Source organism: Salmo trutta, chromosome 5, assembly GCF_901001165.1.
Source record: "Salmo trutta chromosome 5, fSalTru1.1, whole genome shotgun sequence".
In the NCBI taxonomy this organism is placed as follows: domain Eukaryota; kingdom Metazoa; phylum Chordata; class Actinopteri; order Salmoniformes; family Salmonidae; genus Salmo; species Salmo trutta.
This window is the reverse complement of record NC_042961.1, coordinates 10911329-10923663: the sequence shown is the minus strand read 5'-3', so window position 1 is coordinate 10923663 and position 12335 is coordinate 10911329. Positions and strand designations below refer to the sequence as shown.

Below are 12335 nucleotides of genomic sequence, written 5' to 3'. Positions count from 1 at the left end.
AATTTTAGGACACTAAAGACACCTTTCTACTGACTCTGAAAAACACCAAAAGAAAGATGCCCAGGTTCCCTGCTCATCTGCATGGATGTGCCTAAGGCATGCTGCAAGGAGGGGCAATAAATTGCCATGTCCGTACTGTGAGACACCTAAGACAGCGCTACAGGGAGACGGGGCGGACAGCTATTCGTCCTCGCAGTGGCAGACCACGTGTAACAACACCTGCACAGGATCGGTACATCCGAACATCACACCTCCTGGACAGGTACAGGATGGCAACAACAACTGCCCGAGTTACACCAGGAACGCACAATCCCTCCATCAGTGCTCAGACTGTCCGCAATAGTGCTCTTCACTGACGAGTCGCGATTTTGTCTCACCAGGGGTGATGGTCAGATTCACGTTTACCGTCGAAGGAATGAGTGTTACACCGAGGCCTGTACTCTGGAGCGGGATCGATTTGGAGGTGGAGGGTCCGTCATGGTCTGGGGCAGAGTGTCACAGTATCATCGGACTGAGCTTGTTGTCATTGCAGGCAATCTCAAAGCTGTGCGTTACAGGGAAGACATCCTCCTCCCTCACGTGGTACCCTTCCTGCAGGCTCATCCTGACATGACTGTCCAGCATGACAATGCCACCAGCCATACTGCTCGATCTGTGCGTTATTTCCTGCAAGACAGGAATGTCAGTGTTCTGCCATGGCCAGCGAAAAGCCCGGATTTCAATCCCATTGAGTACGTCTGGGACCTGTCGGATCGGAGAGTGAGGGCTAGGGCCATTCCCCCCCAGAAATGTCCGGGAACTTGCAGGTGCCTTGGTGGACAAGTGGGGTAACACCTCACAGCAATAACTGGCAAATCTGGTGCAGTCCACGAGGAGGATGCACTGCAGCACTTAATGCAGCTGGTGGCCACACCAGATACTGACTGTTACTTTTGATTTTGACCCCCCCATGTTAGTCACATGTCTGTGGAACTTGTTCAGTTTGTCTCAGTTGTTCAATCTTGTATGTTCCTACAAATATTTACACATGTTAAGTTTGCTGAAAATAAACGCAGTTGACAGTGAGAGGACGTTTCTTTTTTGCTGAGTATACATACATACATACCATTTTATTTATTTTTTACATTGTAGAATAATAGGGAAGACATCAAAACTATGAAATAACACATATGGAATCATGTAGTAACCAAAAAAAGTGTTCAACAAATCAAACTATATTTTACATTTTAGATTCTTCGAAGTAGCCACCCTTTGCCTTGATGACAGCTTTGCAGACTCTTGGCATTCTCTCAACCAGCTTCACCTGGAATGCTTTTCCAACAGTCTTGAAGGAGTTCCCACATATGCTGAGCACTTTTTGGCTGCTTTTCCTTCAAAAGAGTAGGTGTGTCCAAACTTTTGACTGGTACTGTATGTTATAATATGGCTTTTGTTTCCTGGATTGGCTTCCCCCCAGTGATTTTACCCATGCACAGCTAATGTGTGTATCTACAGACATTTAGTTAGTGACTCTGACAAACATGTAAATCTTAACTGCCTGTCCTTGACGAAGCAAAGTTGGGACTAATACACTTCTAACTTCCTTGTCAACGTTTAATTTTTCTTGAGGACATATCCAGTAAAAAAAGTGCTTTGTGTTGCTTAAACTTTCCAATGGCTTGACCTTTTCTTTCCTAAATAAATGGAATTCCATAAATGTTGTCTCTATTGAGGATACATTGGTATTCATAAAATGTTTCTGACATTCAAACGAAAGCTTCACTGGGAAATTAGAAAATACATATTTTACAGCATTCAACGCTTACAAAGAAAATCTCCATCCATAACTTTCTTTAATGGATTCAGAAGCCGAGGTAATCTTGGTGGGCTAGTTAAATTGGTTAATTCAGAGCGTGTGAGACACCCCTTCAAATGAGTGGATTTGACTATTTCAGCCACACCAATTGCAAACAGGTGTATAAAATCAAGCACTCAGCCATGCAATCGCCATAGACAAACATTGTCAGTAGAATGGCCTTACTGAAGAGCTCAATGACATTCAACGTGGTACCGTCATAGGATGCCACCTTTCCAACCACAGTTCGTTCACAAAACGAAGTCCATACAGAAATGGTTTGTCGAGATCGGTGTGGAAGAACTTGACTGGCCTGCACAGAGCCCTGACCTCAACCCCATCGAACACCTTTGGGAAGAATTGGAATGCCGACTGCGAGCCAGGCCTAATCGCCCAACATCGGTGCCTGACCTCACTAATGCTTGTGGCTGAATAGATGCAAATCCCTGAAGCAATGTTCCAACATCTAGTGGAAAGCCTTGCCAGAAGAGTGGAGGCTGTTCTAGCAACAAAGGGGGGACCAACTCTATATTAAATGCCCATGATTTGGAAATGAGATGTTCGACGAGCATGTGTCCACATACTTTGGTAAAGTAGTGTATGCACACACGCACACACTCTTCCTACAGAGTTTAATTTCATGTCAAATTGACCTTAAAGAATTAACTTAAGGTACAGGGGGCAGTATTTTCATTTTCGATTGAAAAATGTGCCCAGAGTAAACTGCCTAATACTCGGGCCCAGAGTCAAATATTTGCATATTATTAGTAGATTTGGATAGAAAACACTGAAGTTTTTAAAACTGTTTGAATGTCGTCTGTGAGTATAACAGAACTCATATGGCAGGCAAAAACCTGAGAAAAATCCAACCAGGAAGTGGGAAATCTGAGAATTGTAGTTCTTTTGAATCCCTATCGAAACTACAGTGTCTGTGGGGTCACGTTGCACTTCTTAAGGCTTGCATTGGCTGTCAACAGGCTTAAGAAACGTGTTTCATCCTTCTCCTGTTACTGGGCAGAAAATAGGAGCTCAGTCAATGAGTGGACACAGGACTTGGTGATGCGCGAGCCCGCCAGCACGCCCCTCCTTTTTCTTCTTGAATGAATACGCTATTGTCCGGTTGGAATATTATCGATGTTTTATGTTAAAAAGACCCTAAGGATTGATTGTAAACAACGTTTGACATGTTTCTACAAACGGTAATGGAACATTTTGACTTTTCGTGTCTGGATTTACGCTCGCGCGTTATGCCTTTGGATAGTGATCTGAACGCACGAACAAAACGGAGGTATTTGGACATAAATATGGAGTATTTCAAACAAAAATAACATTTATTGTGGAAGTAGGAGTCCTGGTAGTGCATTATGATGAAGATCAGCAAAGGTAAGAGAATATTTATAATACTAATTCTGAGTTTAGTTGACCTCAGAACTTGGCGGGTATCTGTATAGCTTGCTTTGATGGTTGAGCTATGTACTCAGAATATTGAAAAATGTGCTTTCTCCGTAAAGCTATTTTAAAATCTGACACAGCGGTTGCATTAAGGAGAAGTGTATCTATAATTCTGAGTATTTTTGTAAATTGATGTCCACATTCACCGGCTGTTTTGGTGGGAATACATTTTCTGAACATCACGCACCAATGTAAAATGGGGTTTTTGGATATAAATATGAACTTTATCGAGCAAAACATACATGTATTGTGTAACATGAAGTCCTATGAGTGCCATCTGATGAAAATCAAAGGTTAGTGAATATTTTAGGTTTTTGTGATGCATGTCCTTGCTTGGAAAATGGCTGTGAGCAGGCCTTTCTAGTCGACCTGGCCCGGGTATCCTGGAAGGATATTGACCTCATCCCGTCAGTCGAGGATGCCTGGTCGTTCTTTAAAAGTAATTTCCACACCATCTTAAATAAGCATGCCCCTTTCAAAAAATGTAGAACTAAGAACAGATATAGCCCTTGGTTCACTCCAGACCTGACTGCCCTTGACCAGCACAAAAACATCCTGTGGCGTTCTGAATTAGCATCGAATAGTCCCCGCGATATGCAACTGTTCAGGGAAGTCAGGAACCAATACACGCAGTCAGTCAGGAAAGCAAAGGCTAGCTTTTTCAAACAGAAATTTGCATCCTGTAGCTCTAACTCCAAAAAGTTTTGGGACACTGTAAAGTCCATGGAGAACAAGAGCACCTCCTCCCAGCTGCCCACTGCACTGAGGCTAGGTAACACGGTCACCACCGAAAAATCCACGATAATCGAAAATTTCAATAAGCATCTCTACTGCTGGCCCTGCTTCCCTCCTGGCTACCCCAAAACCGGCCAACAGCTCTGCACCCCCCGCAGCTACTTGCCCGAGCCTCCCCAGCTTCTCCTTCACCCAAATCCAGAAAGCAGATGTTCTGAAAGAGCTGCAAAACCTGGACCCGTACAAATCAGCTGGGCTAGACACTCTCCTTCTAAAACTATCCGCCGCCATTGTTACTACCCCTATTACCAGTCTGTTCAACCTCTTTTGTATCGTCCGAGATCCCTAAAGATTGGAAAGCTGCCGCGGTCATCCCCCTCTTCAAAAGGGGGTGACACTCTAGACCCAAACCGTTATAGACCTATATCCATCCTGCCCTGCCATTCTAAAGTCTTCAAAAGCCAAGTTAATAAACAGATCACTGACCATTTCGAATCACACCGTACCTTCTCTGCTGTGCAATCCGGTTTCTGAGCTGGTCATGGGTGCACCTCAGCCACGCTCAAGGTACTAAACGATATCATAACCGCCATCAATAAAAGACAGTACTATGCAGCAGTCTTCATCGACCTGGCCAAGGCTTTCGACTCTGTCAATCACCATATTTTTATCGGCAGACTCAATAGCCTTGGTTTCTCAAACGACTGCCTCGCCTGGTTCACCAACTACTTCGCAGACAGAGTTCAGTGTGTCAAATCGGAGGGCCTGTTGTCCAGACCTCTGGCAGTCTCTATGGGGGTACCACAGGGTTCAATTCTCAGGCCGACTCTTTTCTCTGTATACATCAACGATGTCGCTCTTGCTGCGGGTGATTCCCTGATCCACCTCTACGCAGACGACACTATTCTGTATACATCTGGCCCTTCTTTGGACACTGTGTTAACTAACCTCCAAACGAGCTCCAATGTCATACAACACTCCTTCCGTGGCCTCCAACTGCTCGTAAACGCTAGTAAAACCAAATGCATGCTTTTCAACCGTTCGATGCCCGCACCCGCCCGCCCAACCAGCATCACTACTCTGGACGGTTCTGACCTAGAATATGTGGACAACTATAAATACCTAGGTGTCTGGCTAGACTGTAAACTCTCCTTCCAGACTCATATCAAACATCTCCAATCCAAAATCAAATCTTGAAATCGGCTTTCTATTTCGCAACAAAGCCTCCTTCACTCACGCCGCCAAACTTACCCTAGTAAAACTGACTATCCTACCAATCCTCGACTTCGGCGATGTCAACTACAGAATAGCTTCCAATACTCTACATTTTACATTTACATTTTAGTCATTTAGCAGATGCTCTTATCCAGAGCGACTTACAGTAGTGAATGCATACATTTCATTTAATTTCATGCATTTTGTTTTTGTACTGGCCCCCCGTGGGAATCGAACCCACAACCCTGGCGTTGCACACACCTTGCTGGCGTTGCAAACACCATGCTCTACCAACTGAGCCACAGGGAAGACTCTACTCAGCAAACTGGATGCAGTCTATCACAGTGCCATCCGTTTTGTTACCAAAGCCCCTTATACCACCCACCACTATGACCTGTATGCTCTAGTTGGCTGGCCCTCGCTACATATTCGCCGCCAGACCCACTGGCTCCAGGTCATCTATAAGTCTATGCTAGGTAAAGCTCCGCCTTACCTCAGCTCACTGGTCAATAACAACACCGACCCGTAGCACGCGCACCAGCAGGTAAATCTCACTGGTCATCCCCAAAGCCAGCACCTACTTTAGCTGCCTTTCCTTCCAGTTCTCTGCTGCCAGTGACTGGAACGAATTGCAAAAATCTGAAGCTGGAGACTTACATTTCCCTCACTAACTTTAAACATCAGCTATCTGAGCAGCTAACCGGTTATGCAGCTGTACATAGTCCATCTGTAAATCGCCCACCCAATCTACCTACCTCATTCACATATTGTTTTTATTTACTTTTCTGCTCTTTTGCACACCAGTATCACTACTTGCACATCATCATCTGCTCATCTATCACTCCAGTGTTAATCTGCTTAATTGTAATTACTTTGCTACTATGGCCTATTTACTGCCTTACCTCACGCCATTTGCACACACTGTATATAGACTTTCTTTTTTTCTATTGTGTTATTGACTGTACGCTTGTTTATTCCATGTGTGACTCTGTGTTGTTGTTTGTGTCGCACTACTTTGCTTTATCTTGGCCAGGTCGCAGTTCTCAACTAGCTTACCTGGTTCAACTAAGGTGAAATAAATAAAAATACCCCCCCCCCTCACACACACAGTTGAAGTCAAAAGTGTACATACACCTTAGCCAAATACATTTAAACTCAGTTTTTCACAATTCCTGACATTTAATCCTCGTATAAATTCCCTGTCTTAGGTCAGCTAGGATCACCACTTCATTTTAAGAATGTGAAATGTCAGAATAATAGTAGAGAGAATGATTTATTTCAGCTTTTATTTATTTCATCCCATTCCCAGTGGGCCAAAAGTTTACATACACTTAATTAGTATTTGGTAGCGTTGCCTATAAATTGTTTCACTTGGGTCAAATGTTTCAGGTAGCCTTCCACAAGCTTCCCACAATAAGTTGGGTGAATTATGGTCCATTCCTCCTGACAGAGCTGGAGTAACAGAGTCAGGTTTGTAGGCTTCCTTGCTCGCACATGCTTTTTTAGTTCTACCCACAAATGTTCTATAGGATTGAGGTCAGGGCTTTGTGATGGCCACTCCAATACCTTGACTTTGTTGTCCTTAAGCCATTTTGCTACAACTTTGGAAGTATGCTTGGGGTCATTGTCCATTTGGAAGACCCATTTGCGACCAAGCTTTAACTTCCTGACTGATGTCTTGAGATGTTGCTTCAATATATCTACATAATTTTTCTGCCTCATGATGCCATCTATTTTGCTAAGTGCACCAGTCCCTCCTGCAGCAAAGCACCCCCATAACATGATGCTGCCACCCCCGTGTTTCACGGTTGGGATGGTGTTCTTCAGCTTGCAAGCCTCCCCCTTTTTCCTCCAAACATAACGATGGTCTTTACGGCCAAACAGTTCTATTTTTGTTTCAACAGACCAGAGAACATTTCTCCAAAAAAGTATGATCTTTGTCCCATGTGCAATTGCAAACCGTAGACTGGCTTTTTTATTGGCGGTTTTGGAGCAGTGGCTTCTTCCTTGCTGAGCAGCTTCAGGTCATGTCGATATAGGACTCATTTTACTGTGGATATAGATACTTTTGTACACGTTTCCTCCAGCATGTTCACAAGATCCTTTGTTGTTGTTCTGGGATTGATTTGCTCTTTTCGCACCAAAGTACGTTCATCTCTAGGAGACAGAACGCATCTCCTTCCTGAGCGGTATGACGGCTGCGTGGTCCCAGGGTGTTTATACTTGCGTACTATTGTTTGTACAGATGAACGTGGTACCTTCAGGAATTTGGAAATTGCTTCCAAGGATAAACCCGACTTGTGGAGGGCTACAATTATTTTCTGAGGTCTTAGCTGATTTCTTTTGATTTTCCAATGATGTCAAGCAAAGAGGCACTGAGTTTGAAGGTAGGCCTTCAAATACATCCACAGGTACACCTCCAATTGACTCAAATGATGTCAATTAGCCTATCAGAAGCTTCTAAAGCAATGACATCATTTTCTGGAATTTTACAAGCTGTTTAAAGGCACAGTCAACTTAGTGTATGTAAACTTCTGACCCACTGGAATTATGATACAGTGAATTATAAGTGAAATAATCTGTCTGTAAACAATTGTTGGAAAAATTACTTGTGTTATGCACAAAGTAGATGTCCTAACCGACTTGCCAAAACTATAGTTTGTTAACAATAAATTTGTGGAGTGGTTGAAAAACGAGTTTTAATGACTCCAACCTAAGTGTATGTAAACTTCCGACATCAACTATACATGTGGAGATCATCCATTCACCCACACCGCATCTCACAAAGACACGGCGGTTGTAATCAAAAATTTCCAATTTGGACTCCAGACCAAAGGACAAATTTCCACCAGTCTAATGTCCATTGCTCGTGTTTCTTGGCCCAAGCAAGTCTCTTCTTATTATTGGTGTCCTTTAGTAGTGGTTTCTTTGCAGCAATTCGACCATGAAGACCTGATTCACAGTCTCCTCTGAACAGTTGATGTTGAGTTGTGTCTTACCTGAACTCTGTGAAGAATTTATTTGGGCAGCAATATTTGATGCTGGTAACTCTAATGAACTTATCCTCTGTAGCAGAGCTAACTCTGGGTCTTCCATTCGTGTAGAAGTCCTCATGAGAGCCAGTTTCATCATAGTGCTTTGCTGGTTTTTGTGACTGCACTTGAAGAAACTTTCAAAGTTCTTGAAATGTTCTGTATTGACCTACCTTCATGTCTTAAAGTAATGATGGACTGTCATTTTACTTTGCTTATTTGAGCTGTTCTTGCCATAATATGGACTTTGTTTTTTACCAAATAGGGCTATCTTCTGTATACCATCCCGACCTTGTCACAAAATGGATTGTCTGAAACGCATTAAGGAAAGAAATTCCACAAATTAACTTTTAACAAGGCACACCTGTGCACACCATTCCAGGTGACTACCTCATGAAGCTGGCAGGTTGCCTAGTGGTTAGAGCGTTGGACTAGTAACCGAAAGGTTGCAAGATCTAATCCCTGAGCTGACAATGTAAAAACCTGTCGTTCTGCCCCTGAAGAAGGCAGTTAACCCACTATTCCTAGGCAGTCATTGAAAATAAGAATTTGTTCTTAACTGACTTGCCTAGTTAAATAAAGGTTTTTTTTTTTTTTTAAAGAAGCTGGTTGAGAGAATACCTAAACTGTGCAAAGCTGTCATCTAGGCAAAGGGCGGCTACTTTGAAGAATCTCAAATATAAAATATAGTTTGATTTGATTAACACTATTTGGTTACTACATGATTCCATGTGTTAATACATCGTTTTGATGTCTTCACTATTATTCTACAATGTAGAAAATAGTGCAAATAAAGAAAAAAAAAACTGGAATGAGTAGGTGTGCTAAAACTTTTGACCGGTAATGTGTGTGTGTGTGTGTGTGTACACACAGGGAAGACATCATCGGACTGAGCTTGTTGTCATTGCAGGCAATCTCAACGCTTTGCATTACAGGGAAGACATCCTCTTTCCCTCACGTAGTACCCTTCCTGCAGGCTCATCCTGACATGACCCTCCAGCATGACAATGTCACCAGCCATACTGCTAGTTCTGTGCATGATTTCCTGCAAGACAGGAATGTCAGTGTTCTGCCATGGCCAGCGAAGAGCCCGGATCTCAATCCCATTGAGCACATCTGGGACCTGTTGGATCGGAGCGTGAGGGCCATTCTCCCAAGAAATGTCCGGGAACTTGCAGGTGCCTTGGTGGGGTAACATCTCACAGCAAGAACCGGCAAATCTGGTGCAGTCCATGAGCAGGAGATGCACTGCAGTACTTAATGCAGCTGGTGGCCACACCAGATACTGACTGTTACTTTTGATTTGGACCCCCCCTTTGTTCAGGGACACATTATTCCATTTCTGTTAGTCACATGTCTGTGGAACTTGTTCAGTTTATGTCTCAGTTGTTGCTGAAAATAAACGCAGTTGACAGTGAGAGGACGTTTCTTTATTTGCTGAGTTTAGAATCGTGAGAACCGCAATACGCATCGTATCAGCACCTAAGTATTGTGATAATATCGTATTGTGAGGTCCCAGGCAAGTCCCAGCCCTAGTTAATAATGCATCAAACATTGGCACAAGTTCTCCAAACAATCAAACTTGCTTATAGCTGTCAAACAGGTAGTCAGCTGAGTTCTTGCTTGTTTGGAGATTTTGGAAGACATTTGCGTGTGTGTGTTCTTTCTCACCAGGGATGGCATGGCACTCCTGTTGCTGGAGCTCCCATTGACAGTTGAGGTTGAGGGAGCAGCTCTTACAGTTGACCAGCTTGCTGCAGATCTGTTCATTCCTCACATGGCATTTGGTGAAGTTCCTCACAGACTGGGAAGAAAGAATACAAGTAACAAACGTCAATGTTGTTATTATTATAGTGAATTTGCTTCACAGTATTGGGGTAATGTAAAGCTGCAATTTGTGCTTTGGCAGAACAGAAAAGGATGGTTTGACATTAATAGCAAAGCCCCTGCAACAGTATGGAATACCCACATGTCCCATCCTCTTGGCCCCTTGCTTCCACACAGAGAGCTGGTGATCAGACAGCATGGAAGGGGGAGGGGCCAGGGACAGAGGACCTCTATGCTGCTGCGCTAGCTCCAGGGTCAGCTACAGACACACATAGAGGAGACAGCAGGGGCAAGCATTAGGCTAACTGACACTGTTAGCCAAGCAGGGGAGATAATAATGACTTGGCTACAACAACAGTTAAGTGGTGACGTATGAGAAGGCAAGCTTAAGCTACCTGACTATTCATGCTGTATAATTTATTGACTGCTTTAGCTGTGATTGTGCCGTTTCACTTCCGCCTCCTGTAGGCAGACTCACCACAGTGCAGTTGTTGGAGGCAGAGATGCACTTCTTGTCTTCACACCACTGGCAGCCGTTGGTGTTGGCTGTGCAGCTGACGCAGTCGGAGAACCTGTAGCATCTCTCGGCTGCACTGTCTGGGGGGGGGGGGCAACAACACACAGTTTAACAACGGAAGTTAGTCTCGATACAGACAGTTTTACAAGGGAACAGAGTTAGAGAACCTAGTCAGCAGGAGAGTTCATGTTCAAGATCAGTGGTGACCATAGCAGAACAGAGACTGGGCCGAGACAGGGAATCTTGAGGACAGAGGACAGTCAGAGAAACAATACTAGTAAACAGCATAGTGACTCAATCAAAAAAATAAAATAGGTTTGACACGCAAATGTCCCCTGCAATACCACCTTATCAGCAAGAAAACAGAAAGGTAGATGGGTCTAGCTCTATGCCTATCATTTCTAGTGGCCCTTGTAGAGCCACTTACCCTGCATGCCAGCAGCCAACTACAAATGACTGACTGAACGATTAGACAAGGACAGAGGATAAACAGTGTGATAATGTGTCATCAATTAAAACGTCATTTCATTAATCACCGGTCCAATTCACCAGTGAAAACGCTCTAAAAACGCCCTGTAATTATGATTATGATCTTAACCTCGGGTTTGCTCACAGATAAAAACACAATACATGTGTTTCCGTGTCAGTGTATTTTCAGCATAATGGTAATTGCCTCCGAATTGAATAATTGTGTTGGTCCTGACCTTTTGTTCCCACGATTATGTACAAAGGCTTTAAGAGAAATCAAACAGAATTATTATTACTTTCCTGGAGGACGATGATTCATACAGTACAAGAGACAGGTAAGGAACCAGAGTTTTATGTGAAATGTGATTTGGCTTCATCATGGACGACTCAACTATACAGCATGTATCCATTAGTCAGGAAAGAGAGAGCGGCGCTGGGATGTGTGGCATCCATTTTATGGGCTCCTGACCAATTATGTTATTTTGTGTATTTATTTTTAGACATAATGTTTCTGCCATTGTTTCCTATGACCGAAAAGAGCACCTGGAAATCAGAACAGAGATTTGGATGAAGAATTCTACTTCAATGAAAGCACGGCAACGAGTAAATAAACCTCCTCTACCCTCTGTTCCATTGGCGAACGTACAATCACTGGAGAACAAACTGGACGAGATCCATTCGAGACTATCCTATCAACTGGACGTGAAGATCTGTAATATCCTGTGCTTCAGTGTCGTGGCTCAACGGGGACATGGTTAATATAAATCTAGCTGGTTTTTCTATGCATCCACAGGACAGAACCACAGCATCTCGTAAACTCAAGGGCAGGTGTGTGTCTCTTTGTTAACAAAGTCTGGTGCACGATCTCCAATATTTAGGAAGTTTCGAGGTTCTGCTCACCCGAGTTAAAATACCTCATAAAAAGCTGTAGATTACACTGACCACAAATAAACACAAAATGTAAAGTGTTGGTCCCATGTTTCATGAGCTGAAATAAGACACCAGAATTTTTCCCATATGCACAATAATCATATTTCTCTCAAATGTTGTGCAAAAATGTGTTTACATCCCTGTTAGTGAGCATTTCTCCATTGCCAACATAATCTATCCACCTGACAGGGTGGCATATAAATAAGCTGATTAAACATCATGATCCTTACACAGGTGCACCTTGTGCTGGGGACAATAAAAGGCCACTCTAATATGTGCAGTTGTGTTACACAACGCCACAGATGTCAAGTTTTGAGGGAGCGTT

General features: G+C 43.4%; 1 protein-coding gene across 2 annotated transcripts in view; it reads right to left on the bottom strand.

Annotated features, from left to right (window-relative positions):
- LOC115193654 (attractin-like protein 1) overlaps positions 1–12335 on the bottom strand; it is a 341916-nt gene that overhangs the window by 232546 nt on the left and 97035 nt on the right. The window contains exons 13-15 of one of the 2 annotated variants that reach the window (XM_029752515.1): positions 10574–10692; positions 10238–10354; positions 9940–10072 (exon numbers count right to left, since the gene is read on the bottom strand). In XM_029752515.1, coding sequence (XP_029608375.1) covers positions 9940–10072; positions 10238–10354; positions 10574–10692 — 369 coding nt within the window. The remainder of the gene's footprint in view (positions 1–9939; positions 10073–10237; positions 10355–10573; positions 10693–12335) is intronic. The other variant, XM_029752516.1, reaches the window with a different exon arrangement.